Consider the following 15080-nt stretch of genomic DNA (forward strand, 5'->3'; position numbering starts at 1 on the left):
GCAAGAACAAACAAAACAAAACCCATGAGAGAAAACTGCAATTGTTTATTACTTGAATCTTGAGCCATTTCTTACATTACTTAACTGACCTCTCTTGGGGGTATCCTCATTGTACTTTTGAAAGACTGCTTATAATGAGCTACAAACGGAGTATTTCCTTAAAAAATTACCTGATACTTGCTTATACTAAATTCCTTCAGAGACAACCACTTAATTTTTTTTATCTCTTTATATTACAAATAAAAGTATCCATTGTATAAATCTGTTAAATCCAAAAAGAATAATCACCCCATTTTCCTTCCCCTTCCATATGATTAAAAATAGTAATTGTGACTAGTCCTGGAATATAACTTCTTGGTACACCACAGTTAGCCTGCCACCGTTACAAGCACTCCATATTATTCTGTTCTGTTCTAACAGTTAGTGATAAAGATCTCCTGTTTTCACCAGAATTACCGAGTCGCAGAAATCTTTTCTGATGGAATTGCACATCTGTGGTTTTGTACCTAGTCTGGCAAAGAACTGCAATATGCTCAAAACAGTTCATTTTTCTCTACAAGGAAACAAAGGGGCTTCATCCTGGTTTATCATGCTTATCTAAAACATTTAGAAATTCCCTTCAGCTAGTGTTTCAAGATCAAAATAAAGTTATACTACCAGATTTGTTGCTAGTCCTTAGGTTTTTTTTAAGGATGCAATTTCGGTTGTCATTCAGTCTATTTTCTTTACAGGTGAAACAGTCTTGTTAGCAGCTCAGCCATTGTGGCTCAGTTCCATTTCCACAATTAGAGGAAATCAGAGTCGATAAGGACTTGCAACCTGTCAACTTTTCAAATCAAAAGTTACTAAAAACCGGACTCTCAAAAATAGCCTTGCTTAGTAGTGTGCAAAAGCAAGTAATTACGGGTAAATGTAGACTTGGGAAAGAAGGAAGATGAAGTCTGAGAGACCCCAAAGAACATCAGCAAAAAAAGAAGACAAATATATACTGAAAACAAGGCTGAAAATTATTTATCAAGTTGGGAATAAAACCCAGCATTGGGTCGTCATCACCAAAACAGACAGCAGTTTAGAATTCAATCCATACATTTCCCTTCTCCTATGGCTGACACAGCAAATGTCCTAGTTAAATTGCAAAAATTGCCATGTGTAAAAAGCATCAAGTTTTTCAGGTTTTCACTGGCAAGCGCAGTATTTATTTAGTATTATTTATGCAGTAACAGACATCATAAGATAAAGATGTTTTAAAGGAAAATCCTGACAAAATAAAATTAAGAGTTTTATTCAGTCCCCCTATGTGCAGATTTTTGCTACTAAACACAAAACCCACCAGCCTGCTGCACATCTCCTCAGTGGAGACACCTAATTGTTGCCCGTGTAATTTCCCCTTCACCACCCCACTGAAACTGCCTCTTGCTATATTGGCAGGAAAGCCAGCAGATCAGCTTTGCTACCCGGAGCAGTTAACAAGCGCACTAAAGTAATAAATGGCATGCTAAAAAGCTCTCTATTTAAATACAGCAGAAAAATGGAGGAGGAAGAAGAAAAGGGAAAACAATCTTCCTTCACTATAAATTTTGGATTATCTCACATTACACTATAGAGTGCTCTCTAATGGTCAGAGCATTGCTGCTAGCTGGCAGTTCCTCCAGAAATGTACAATTAATGCATTAGACAGGGAGAATCATTTAACACCATGCAAGTAGCAAAATGTAACCGTATCTAGGCAACAAAAGGAGTGTTAGACAGGCAAAGGGATATGCATTGCCAACAGAACTGAAATAAGTGATATCGAAGACACAACAGCTGACGGCATAGGGCTGGTGTTAAATTAGAACCCATAGTAATGCTTTCTGTATGATCAATAAAATTACAACACCCCAAAGTGAATCTCAAAAGGCAATCTCATCTCGAACCAAGCTCGCCTACAGCAGAGACAGACTAGCAAAGTCTTTTATTTCAACACACACAGTCTGCCCTCCAGGCTCTCACTCCTATGCTCCAGCTGCCCACCATGCTCCGTCTCAGGCTTTGACTTCGTGCACTTTAAAATCCCAGCCATCGTGGTCTGTTGTGGTCACTAACCTCTTTTTGCCTTCAATACCCTCTACCAGAGCCCAGGGCATTGTCTTCAGTAGGCTTATAGCTTCCTCCTCGCTGCCAGATACCCACGTCTTTTGCACCAGTCTCTCTTCCAGCACTGTGACAAACTGACTGATCAAAAGCAACTAACACCTCATATGAAAGCCTTTTGTTCTTACTGTGTTGGTCATCCTAAATAGCTGAGGCTCACTTTCAGAGAACAAGGTGAAATACACCTGGGAACATCTCTCTGTCTTTCCATAATACCTTCCACTGACCTGGGGCTGCCTACAAGGGCCATATTGCTTTTAACGTTTCCCCACAATAATTGTTGTCCAGTATAATAAAACGTGCCAGGCAGAAGCATCTGGCCACGCTGCCCACTTTGCTGCTTGATTTTCTTCCAGAAGAGCCATCATTCTTGTTTTGCCAGCACTGGTATTCATACCACATCATTCACATTTTAATGGAGGGCATCAGTCTGGCTCTGCAAGGCCCTGTTCTCACTGGGTGACAGATCAAGGTCATCTGTGAACTTCAGAGCTGATGTCCATAGTTGCACAACTCTGTCTCGAGGACTTTGGCCATTCCAACTCAATTGCCTCTTAGCATGGAGCAGGAGATGCTTGGAGGTTGCCTTGCCTGCTGTCTCGAGCACACCAGCTCATTCTCAGTTGACCAAATAGCTCACATGACCCTTTTCTGTGTGTTTTTCTGAAGGGCCGTCACCTACTGCAAATAACATATTTGGAAATCACTAATCAAGCCTTTTCAAGATTATGGCATAATTACTGCAAGTAGCCAAGGTATTAAGGCCTAGCAGGTTAGCCTGACTTGTTAGCTGAGCTGCCCATCCTTTAATGCACGACTTAACCTTGTCTCCTACGCAGTCACCAGAGACAGCAATCCACACACCAGCCCCACATATTAAGCATACTTTCACATATTGCCGTCTTACCAGCACTGTTATTTAAGGTGCCGTGACATAGATTTATTTAAATATTTAATTCATTGTAAATTCTAATACAAACCAAAGAGGCATAGACCAAACTCTAAGTTGCGCAAATTTTTCTGTCCCATGTCAACATTTCAGACTGACTTGAGTGCAATAGTTCCTACTTTAACTTCTTAAATACTATGAAGGGGAAATCCAATGGTTTGCAGAATTAGTGATTAACCTAATTACTTACAAGCCTAAAATTCAATTGAAAGATAGCATTTTATCAATACCTGCTATCATGTAACTGATGTTTGGTAGCCTGCATGACACAAAACATTAGGTTCAATCCAATACCAAAAGAAAAGAAACAGACTATTATTTGCAAAAAAGGTTTGCAAGTTCTGCTTTGCTCAAGGTACTCCAAGATAGAAGCTACACGGAAGAATAACCCTCCATTCAGGTTATGATCCACCTAGTTCACTTTGTCCTTTAAAGCATCTTGTTCCAACCATCACCAGAGATGGCAAAAACAAACCTGAATCACACAGAAAAATAAACTACCCTTTACCTAATCTTTCATGACTAGAGACTGGTTGTCCTGGTTTCAGCTGCGATAGAGTTAATTTTCTCCCTAGTAGTTGGTATAGTGCTGTGTTTGGATTTAGTATGAGAATAATGTTGATAACACGCTGATGTTTTCAGGTGTTGCTAAGCACCCAAGGACTTTTCAGCTTCTCATGCTGGCCCCACGAGTGAGAAGGCGGGGGGTGCAGGTGAAGCTAGGAGCGGACACAGCCAGGACAGCTGACCCAAACTGGCCAAAGGGACATTCTATACCATATGACGACATGCTCAGTATATAAACTGGGGGAGTTGGCTGGGGGGCAGCGATCACTGTCTGGGGACAGGCTGGGTGTCAGTCATCAGGTGGTGAGCAATTGCATTGTGTATCACTTGTTTTATATTTTATTATTACTGTCTCTTCCTTTGCTGTCCTATTAAACTGTCATTATCTCAACCCACAAGTTTTACCTTTTTTCCCCATTCTCCTCCTCATTCTATGGGGGAATGGGGTGTGGAGGGGGTAGGGTGTGGGCGAGCAAGCGGCTGCATGGTGCTTAGTTGCCAGTTGGGGTTAAACCACAACACCGGTTCAGCTCAGAGAGAAGGGGGGGGGGGGGGGGCGGGAATCCAACAACTACTGTTTAAACACTAAGAAATTTGGAGAAAGCTGTTAATTGTATCCCTGTATATTCTGGAAACATACATAAAGAGACAGCTGAAAAAACTTTGAGAGTCTAAGCAGAAATACTGGAATATGAAATACTGGCAGCTACCATTACAACATCCACAGCGACTGTGTGCTCAAATTATAATTTGTTTCATCATAAAAATAATCCATTTGGTTTCACACAGTCTTGTAGAATCATGCTATCTAATACACATTCTCAGACATTCAGAGTATAATACGTTTCTGAAAAATCAGGCTGAGAGTAAAGTTGGTGACCATTTGTTTTAATGCAGCAATATTTGGTTAGGGATAGCCATTCAGTCTCAGCCATCCAAATTTCATCCACATCACAGATTCATTGGAGCCCTTAGGAGTACACCTTTAAAAACTCCTCCTCTGAATCATCACTTCTGCATATGGTTGTCTTTACTGCTATACCCATGGCTAAGTTTTATTCCCAGTCTCCAATATTAGCGTAGAAACTAACACACTGACAGCATGACAATGGAGACCTGAAATCCTCCCAGAGCGTGCACGCTGAGGTTCTACTGCAGGTCCATTTCCCCAGGAGTCTGCACCATTCTAATCGGGACTGACACAGTCCTCCTTCCAGGCACGCAATCCCACATCCAGAAAGGCAATTATTTCTCCTACTGCACTTAACTCAAAATGCAAATGAAATTACAGCTTAAGTCTTGACTACATGGTTGAAGCAGAATCGCTTCTTCTAAGCACCTGTGAAACAAAAATTTTGGGTACTAATATATTCTCCAATATAACTGCTCTTCAAAAATATATCTGAGATTTAAAAGGTATAGTTCATTACAGAAATTATGCTATAGCTTCTACAAAGCCATTTCCAAGCAGCGTTTGATCTGCATCATAAACTCTATGTCAGAACTGATGCCTTCCCTAGCACTGAGAATGAAATCTTTATTACGAAGAGCAAACCTCCACTGCAAGGCAATCTCCCTACAGCACGAACCAGAAAAAAATACGACACCCAATCTATGTTGCAGCTTCACATGCCATATATGTGGTGTATATTTAATAAAAGCTTTTAGTTATAAGAGACAAAATTAGGTACCTCTTCATGATTACAAGCAGCAATCACAACTGACTTCAAAGGAAATAGCATCATAGCAGCATTTCCAAAACATCTTTTTCAAACTGTTCCAAGCAAGGCAAGAGGTTGAGATTTCAAAGATAAACTGGACACTCACTTAATTGTTAGTATTTGCCAAAATTTATGGTTCTTGAATTTCTGCAGAAATAAAATAAACTTGGTGCTTTTGCTTAAGAAGTAGATTATCAACCATTTTCAGAACTACAAGCACACACGGACATTTCGCCCCTTAATATTTAGATAACATCAAAGCATGATATGGAAATGCCTTTCCTCTGTGAAGCTCTGACCTCAGTTTCAACCTCTGAAGACAGACAAACTTGACGTACTGGTAGAGTTTCACATTTATACAGATTTGATGATGTCTTGTCTCCTTATTGATTAAATTTATAGAACATACTGGTTAACCAGTTGAACAGCAATCAAATCCAATGAAAACAGAGTTTACTATTTCCTTCTGTCTGAAGGAGAACACAGGAAAACACTGGGGTAGAAAAAGACAGTATACCATGAAGCATGGCCAATATTTTAAGGGTAGCAGCTTGATACCAAATTATAAGTACTTTCTTGTGGGCTACACAGCAGCAGCTTCTGGTTCCAAGTAGTCACAAATGCGCAAGCCCAGAAAAGGGCACCTGTCCAGTTTCAGTCCTCTTCTAGCACAAGTGCAGTGGTTCCTCCAAGGCAAAGATAACAACCCAGAGTGAATCACTCAGCAGATTGGCTGTAGTTGATTGTACCAGCTGAGGTGCCCTTGTATTTTAAACAATGCAACTATTGCTGCATTTCCATTACCTCTCTGTATCCAACAGAAATTATTTGAATTATTTAGTCCACTAAATTCATACTGTAGTTTTGCTTGGTGTTTTTGAGAATTGGGGGGAGGGCGGGAAGGGGGCTGGGACCAGTTGGGGATAGGGAGGAGGTCACTGGAGTCAGCAAAAATTGTGCATCTTACAGATTCTGTGCTTTCTTTTTCTTGACCAGGTAAATAACAAATCCCTCCTTAGGCGTCAGACACTCAAATGCAATTTGCAAAAGCTAAGTTCAAAGCGCATGAGAATGGTCAAAGGTAAGTACCTTTCAAATAACTCTGAGACTCTACACAGACATACTGGAATAGAATCTAAGGTAGTTTCCACCACAACATCATTCACAGGGACTGTACTCAAAATAAAACTCATCACAAAAATAGTCCATTTGATTTCACGCAGTCTTGTAGAATCACACTATATACACAGATTTTCAGACATTCATAGCACAGCATGTTTTTTGAAAAATCAGTCTGAGAGAAGTTTGGTCTTCACAAACTACTAGTAAAAAAGATCTTCACTCTGAATAACAACTAGCTTAAACTTTGATTGAGACATACAAGTAATTTCTTGATCCTGAAAAATAAACATGGAATTGACAGAGGAGATGCCAGTATGCTGTGAATTTTAAGTCCATCATTATACTCTTTTAATGCCTTATGCATACCTTTCTCTGTTGTAACAATGGATAGACTTCCTGCATTTTTAAGAATGCAGATCTGACATTCACCATTTAGAAGTTACTCTGCATTTACCATCTTCCTTCTCAGAAGCTTTACAAACAATCAGAATATCCATCCTCATGTCAGAAGTTCAAGTGGGAAAGCTGTTCTGTAAAAGCTTAGACAGACAGCTGGACTCCAACCCCATCACATTCAAAACAAGTCATCCAAAATACATAGCTCATGTATGAGCAGAAATTGTAAAAGTTTTCGCATTGTATTAAAACATAAAAAGAAAAAAATTAAGAAAGCTAAGGAATATACGGATCACCTTCCTAAAAAGGTTATTAGAAAGAATGCAAGTGAATATCATGGCTATTGCCTAAACTAGCTCAAGGCTACTGTCTGAACTGTGAGGGAGAACTCTTCCGTTTCACAATTTCATCTGGTTTTGTCCTACTTAGCATATCCAGTTTATGTGTATTTCTGATTCAACAGAAACACTACCAGAACTATCACACAGGTTAATAACAAATTATATGAAATCAGTGCAGTTATTCTGATTTCTAATTGACAAAACAGCAGAAGTACTGTTAATGTGTAGCCTTCTGCTGGCTTTCAGATCAATATTGTCATGGTGCCAAGATTACTACTACTTTTCTACACTAACCTAAAAATAGTTGCCATGCTTTAGCGAAAATCTGACTTTTATCTTAGACTTTCCACATCTGCTAGCCCCATGTTATCCCTAGTTTTAACTACGATGACTAAATATTCCAGTCTATTGTCAAAACAAGCTAGCAATAAGCTAATAGTCCTTCTGATCTGCAGGAACACGGATATTCCCTATACTAAAAGGTCTAGTGTCAATTAGTCAAAATTAATCCCTTCCTCACCCTTGCTGAATTCTAAACTATGCAGCTATGAAGAATTAAGAGGGAAAGAACAACCTAAACAGGACCAACCCTATAACAGAAAGCAATTCAAGTATAAGCATTCATTGAACAAAATATAGAAGAAATATGAAAAGAATAAAAAAATTATGATATTCCATCCTTTTCTTATCAGCTGTCAAATGCAACTAAGGAGCTGCCCAGTGTAAGAATGCGCACAGCAGTAAAGCTTATCTGCTATAATTTCTGAGATTTTTCCTGTGCAATTAAGCAACAATTCAGTGCTTCCTTGCAGATTCTATGCCTTCTGAGCTTAGACTGCTAAAGGTATCTAATCAGGAAGGTCAAAATGGACCATGAAGGAAACCTCCATACCTGGAGTTTGGTAAATGGAAAATATTTACTTACATTGTGAAACAGTTTGTAAATATTTTATTCATTGTTTTTCAGCCTGCAATTTTTCCTAAGTTTAGAACATGAGATAAATCCATTTTATTCAATCAACTTTTAAGATACTGTGTCTTCTTTGATGTGGAGTAAGATGTGTGATAGAATACTAATGTGAAGTAGGATATGCCATTAAGTTGTATCATAATCACTTCACCAATACTACACCAATCCGCAGCCTCATTCACTGATGTTTACTCATCCTTGTAGGAACAGTTACAACCTAACACCTTTGCAAACCAAATCTAACATGAGTCTACACAGAAGTGCACTGCCATCCCACAGAGTCTGTCCGTATTTTTATTCCACCTCACATTTTAGTTCTCAAGGTTATTTTGCTTAGGTTCAAAACATATAGGCTAGAATTGGGAAGGAACAGAAGGCAAAGTGCACAAGAAACAGAAGGAGCACGAACAAGCCTTCACGCAAAGTAAGAAGAGAAAGAAAAGTTACAACACAACAGGGATATGCTCCTTCCCTTTGTGAGGCTGAGCTCCCTCCCCCTCCCCAGAACTTGCTACAGGAAAACTACTATGACTACACATGCATAAATATGCACATGAAGTGATTTTCTGCCTTAAAACACTGTGCATTTGTGCACATGTGAAAGGCTATAGTAACTGTGCCTTCTTCTTGTATAAAACTATCACCGTGAAGCAATAAGGCATCAGACACTTAAGCGATAACAGAAAACAGGGATCACGCCAATGCTCTTTCCAAACACCGCTGTGCCTGTCCCTACTCACCCTCCTCTCACACGCCTTATCATCTTCCTTTCACAAACATCATGATGCACCTCTCCCCTGCCACTCGCTGCATGCATGCATACATACACGGTATCGCATCCCTACATACTCTTCCCACAGAGCAAACCTCAACCACTCTTCCTCCTTTGCTGCACCCTCCACACACACACACACTCCATGACACACCATCTCTACATGCAGACGTGACAAACCTCGTGCCCACCACATACATACCACAAATCTATTATATTTATAAATGCACCTGTGCACAGACATTAAACCACCACAGCTAAGCATGCTTACACATATAAGCAACCGCCACTCTAAACACACAAAATACTATACCCTGTATCTGCTACATACACATAGAACAGATAATCCTTGCCACACCCAGAGCATACATGCCCATAAAAATATCCACCCAGTATTCGCTACACACACACACACAGACACAAGCCCGTGGCAGACGGCAGTGTACAGACACAACCACGTCCATACGATGCCACGTCACGTCCCCGCACGCGACGTCAGGGCTACCACACAAACCCGGGCTGAAGCCCGAATGACAGCAGATACACGCGCTGGCACAGAGCCGCACCACCACCCTCCCGCCCCACCACACACATCCCGGGCCGCACCCCGGCTCGCTGCACGCCCGTGAGCGCCCAGCACAGCGCCCCACGCACCCACGCTGCGAGACCCCGCGCCTGCTCTGCGTCCTCCCCGCTTTACACGGGGGGACGACGCGCCTCCGCCAGGCCCCACGCACTCCGCACGCACGCGTTAGCCTGCCCCGCGGCGCGCAGTGGGACGGCGCGGCCCGGCCTGCCACGCCGGAGCCGCTCCCCACCTGCTCTGGACGGACAGACAGACAGATAGACACACTCTCTCTCCGCCGCCGCGACAGCAGGCCCCCCCGCAGACACGTCCCCACAGCCGCACCGCCACGGTGCACGCCCGCCCGCACCCCGCGTACCCACGCCGGCCCGGCCGGCCACCCTCCCCTCAGGGCTGAGGGGCCCGCCCGCCGCGCCGCACCGCACGGCCCCGCCAGCGCCCGCTCCCCGCGGCGGCGCCGCCCGCTCCACCACCTGCCCGCCCCGCCTCGCCGCCGCTCCCCGCCTGGGGCCCCGAGCGGCCCAGCCAGCCCCCTGACGCCGGGGGGCGGCGGGGCCGGGCCGGGCCGGGCCGCAGGCTCACCATGGCAGAGGCGCCGCGGCGAGGCCGGTTGTCCTGGCGACGGGGAGCCCCGGGGAGGGCGCCAGGTGCAACGCCTGCGCGCGCGCCGCCGCTGCCGGAGCCGGGGCGGGGTGTGGCCGGCCGGCCCGGCCCCACCGCGCAGAGGAGGTGCCGGTCACGTGGGGCGGCGGCGGCCCCGCCCCCTCGGCTGCCGGCCCCTCCCTCCCGCCGCAGGTGACGCCGTGAGGCTCGTGGGGGGATGGTGACATGGCCGCTGGGGCGGCTCTCCAGGGGCTGGCAGCGGCGGGAAGGGGAGCCGGCCTCGGGCGGGCGGGCCTGGTCGTGCCTGTAGCCCGTCTGTTCGGGGATGGAGGGTTTCCTCCGGGTGGGAGGGGGCTGCCAGCCCTCACCAGTCGTTCTTGGGGATGTGCAGTGGTCTGCGTGCTCGCAGGCGACGGGGGGCCGGGGCGGCTGCCTGGCAGCGCGGGTCCCCTCTGCGCCCTCTCCTCACGGTCTGCCGGGTGTTTCTGGCGCGGGAGTGGCTTCCCCCCGCTCCTCCGGTTCTCAGCCTGATGCGCTGGGCAGAGCGGCCGCTGGCGACTTGTTTAGCCCGAGGTGCCGCCTGGTAGAGCGGAGGGGCTGCGGCCTGAGCGCGGGGCCGCTCCTGCTCCAGCCCCCAGTGTGGGTGACGGGGGGTGGTAACGTCTGGAACGGCCGCGGAGAAACCCACCGGAGCTGCTCTGTCAGGGAGCCGAGCGCTCGAAAGCCGTGCATGCTGTCAGTAGGAGCGTGGCTTGCCGCTGCGGACGCTGCATAAAACCCCTGTCAAAGCCAAACACAATATTGTTGGTAGCACACTTACGGGTTACATCTGTGCAGCAGCCACATGCGAAACCGAGGAGACGGGAAAAACTGGAGAGGAAAAATTATCCCAGCGGGAGTTGTTTTCTGTCGATTCAGTCCTTCAGATTTCTAAGAAACTTCAGTGGCCATTGTAGAATAACGGGATTTTGCTATTTGGAACGGGCTGCGTTCATTCCTTTGAGGAATGAAACATTCTGGTTTGATTAACGGTAAAAAAATAGTTTCTTACGAACGTGTCCTTTCTCAGAACCCGCACGGAAATAGCTGGTACATACACATACTGCATGTTGGCACGTCTCTCAATCTGCTGTCTTATACTCTCCAGATTTTGGAGAATGACCTGGTTCATACGGTTGATCTGGTTTGTGTAGTAGGGAAGAAAGCCTCAGAAATGTGAAATATGTATAAACAATTTAGACATGTTCAGCTGAATTGCAGAAGGCCCAGACTAGGAGTTTCTAAATTCTGTTGATTCGCACTTCAAAAAAAGATGATTATCACATAGTATTTTTTTTTTTCTTTCAAATCTCGGGAGCTAGAATCAGTTTGAGTTGCAGCAACCTGAAGAAAAAAAATGTGATTTTGCAGAAAGAAGGGACATTGCAAAATAACAACCCTGTTCAATGAAGAGGAGTTCAGGATAATTAGCCCAGCTGGGATCTGTTTGTGCAAGGGAGGCAAGACAGGAGGCAAATGTGCAAGCAGACTCTCCGTGGCCGAACATTGACTCTCATTTGATTGAAAACTGTCGGAAGGAGTGGAACATTACAGAACAGATATGAGTCTGTATTTTATGTATAAAAACACTATAGGAAAGACAGCTGCTTGTTCTATCCCCCAAGAAAGAGAAGACAGCTGTATATTTGCCACCTATGTATTTGTTTAGGATGTGAGAGACTGAAATCCATATCTTTGGATCTGGACCAGCTAATGCTGTTCTAGCACTGCACTACTGACTTTCTGGACTCCATTTTGTCTTTATTGTGGTATCACTTGAACATTCAAGAAAAGCTTACTCAAAAAACCCCTCTAGATTGGCTTGAATTTTGCCACATAAGCAATTAGTTGTGGAAATGAGACCTCAGAAATGTGTGTACAGAAGCGTATACATGCTGGTCTGTCTTCTCCATTTCTTGTCTGTGGAATGTTTCAGTATGTACATCTGAAGAGTCAAGAGAATCTATCCGGGTTTAGTGTCCTGTTTTCAATGAATCCACAGCAGTAATGTGTGATGAAAAAATTTTCACCCAAAAATTCCCAGCTAGCTCCATTTTTAGCATTCTTTAAAAATAATTAGGTTTTTAGATAATGCCTTTGCACTGGCCATTTTAGAATGACCGCTTAAGTAAGTTATTATTGATGTCTTTTTGTATTTTGTAAGCTGCAGAGCTACGTTCAACAGCTTGACCTTTTAGCTTGACTCTGAAGTTCCTCCTAATTGTTCTAGACTCTCGTTGAATACTGACCCAATTCCCTTCTTACTTACCTTTCTACCAGACTTCAAAGAAATGAAAAATAGTTTAAACACTTGTCAGAGAAAATGAACAAGTGCCACCTGTGAGAGGGTGGGGTGGTAGCATGATTCTGGAGGTCTTTGCTGTGCTGATGACGTGTGGAATCAAACTTCACAACTCAGAGAGTTATAAAGCAGGTATGTTTATTGCGGCGCCGGGTGCAAGGGGGATCGCTCCTCCTAACTTGCACACCGAGTCACGAAGCATGCACCTATTTATTACAAAGCTTATCTAAGTAGGTTGGACTATTGTGATTATTTTAAGAATTCATTATCATACTCCACCCTCCTTTAGCACTTGTGCAGTGTTGCCTGGTGGTCGTCTGTGGGGGTCTTCTGGATGAAGGCTCATAGTCTTCCTCGCTGTGTGCTTTCACCTTTGGCTCAAAATTCCTGAGTTGTCTGTGTTGGCTGAGGCCCAAACCATAGAAACAGTTTCAGCTAGAGAGTTGCTTCTTACAAACAACAAAGTTCTGGTTATCAGTCCTTGTTTCTCTTCGTTGGTCTCCAAGTAAGCCTTGTTAGATGCATTTGAGCCACAACAGTCCTTGTTTTTCTTCGTTAGTCTCACAATCAGTCCTTGTTAACTACATTTGAGCCACAGCTGTCTTTGTTAGCAAGGTTACAAAGAACAGAACTAAACTAAATAAGTGTTTAACTCTTACTTTAACATAGATGCTAAATTATATAACAAAATTAAACTAAATCTATAGCAAAATCGAACTAATTGTCAATTTCCCACATCACTAAACAGCAGCTTCAGGGCCTCTGGGCTGTTAGGTCCCACAGCCCAGAAGAGACTTTCAGATTCCAGAAAAGCATTGCAGAGACGGAGTAGCCCAGTCTCGCAAAAGGAGTTTTGTTTCTGGAATCCACCCATTCATGCTTTCCCCAACTTCACTCTATAACCAGTGAAGAATTCCCCATGCGTGTTATTTTTGAACGATGCCAGGCTGCAGTAACTGAACCTTTTCAGCACAGAAGGACACTTGCCATGCGGCAGCTTCCTCTACAGTGGTCCCTTGATTGCTAGACTCCCTGGAGTCTTGAAGTGAGTTGGTATGCTTAGCAGTGGGCATGCACTTACAAATCTACGTGTATTTTTTTCCCAGGAATTTGCCTCGCTGGCTGAAGGAATTTGGTTTGAAACAAGCTAATTGTTAGAGCTTTCCTTCCTCTTTTCGTCATCTCTCTGTGTGTAAGTCAGGTGAAAGTACATCCCAGAGAATGGGCACAATAAATTTAGGATGCTACAGTTCCCAGCTGTTTATTACAGCTCTTGCTTCCACTGCATAGCAGAGGCTCGTGAAGGTTACTTGGTGGTAAGCTTCAAGCTAACTTACACCAGGACTGATGAAGAGCTCGCTTAGGATCCTGTTAACACAACTCAGCTCTGAAGGACTTTGACTACAGGTGTGTAGGAAAATGGTTGTAGGTGTTTAACTTTTTAAACTACTGCACTGGATCTGAAGGAGCTCATCTTTTCTTAAGTTAAATGATAATGACAAGAAAGTCCATATCTGTTAATTGCCATTATGAGTGAAAAATGGTCAAAGGAGTATATCTTGTTTCTAAAATACTTTTCTGATTTGCTCTACATGTTCACATTAGGGCATAAATAGGTGATACTTTAATGTCTGACATGGCATTTCGTCTACTGCCCTGTAAGAACTGATGGAGCAAGACTTCACAAACTGTTTTTCTTCCCCGAGCATGACACCAACACAATGTAGCTTTGTGCCATGATTTATACTTCTGTGGTAATGTTGCCTTTTTCAAAAGTTGCTTTTATATCACAAGTGGTGTACCTGCCATAGGCTGGGAATATTCTGCCCTACCCCGATAATTTGTGGGGGTCCAAACCAGCAACCTGACAAAGTGACAGAGTGCATCCTCAGCCTCCTCATTCCTGGATCGTGAGAAGCCTGTAACTTGCTGGCAGGCAGAGCAGCCATTCAGAGGGACCTTGGCAAGCTGTGGAAATGAGCTGGTGGGAATCTCGGGATACTTCGCAAAGTCCTGCATCTGGGATGTAGTAACCCCCCACAACAGCACCCGCTGGGGATTGGCTGGCTAGAAAGCAGCTCTATAGAAAAGGACCAGGGTCCTGGTGGACAATGAGCTGAACACGAGTCAGAAGTGTGCCTTGGCAGCAGCAAAAACTGTGTTAGCAAGGGAGTAGCTTGGGAGTTGAGGGAGGTGATTATACCCCTCCTTTCAACACCTGTGAGACTGCATCTGAGGTACTGTGAGGAGTTCTGTGTCGTCACAGAGATGTTGACAAAATGGAGAGAGTCCAGTGGAGAAGCACTATAGTGTTTGAGCCTGCAGCATATGCCAAGCAAGGAGAGACTGGGTGTTTGTTGAGTCTAGAGAAGACCAAGTGGAATCTAACTGCAATCTTCTACTACCTAAAAGGGGGGTTGTAGAGAAGATGAAGCCAGACTTTCCTTGAAAATGTCTTTTGAAAGACTAAGAGACAATGGTCACAAGTTGCAGCAAGGGAAATTCCAAGAGGATATAAGGTGAAGATTCATGGCAATGAGAGTGGCTGAGCACTAGAACAGGGCTCAGAGAGACAGTCG

General features: G+C 44.2%; 1 protein-coding gene across 3 annotated transcripts in view; it reads right to left on the reverse strand.

Moving 5' to 3' along the window:
- The window catches only part of FBXL2 (F-box and leucine rich repeat protein 2), a 520918-nt gene extending 510664 nt beyond the window's left edge, over nucleotides 1-10254 (reverse strand). For all 3 annotated transcript variants that reach the window (XM_075418795.1, XM_075418794.1, XM_075418793.1), the window contains exon 1: nucleotides 10140-10254. In XM_075418795.1, coding sequence (XP_075274910.1) covers nucleotides 10140-10142 — 3 coding nt within the window. In that variant the 5' untranslated portion in view covers nucleotides 10143-10254. The remainder of the gene's footprint in view (nucleotides 1-10139) is intronic.
- Nucleotides 10255-15080: the final 4826 nt, after the last annotated feature.

The sequence above is a fragment of the Opisthocomus hoazin genome, chromosome 4 (assembly GCF_030867145.1).
Source record: "Opisthocomus hoazin isolate bOpiHoa1 chromosome 4, bOpiHoa1.hap1, whole genome shotgun sequence".
Lineage (NCBI taxonomy): Eukaryota > Metazoa > Chordata > Aves > Opisthocomiformes > Opisthocomidae > Opisthocomus > Opisthocomus hoazin.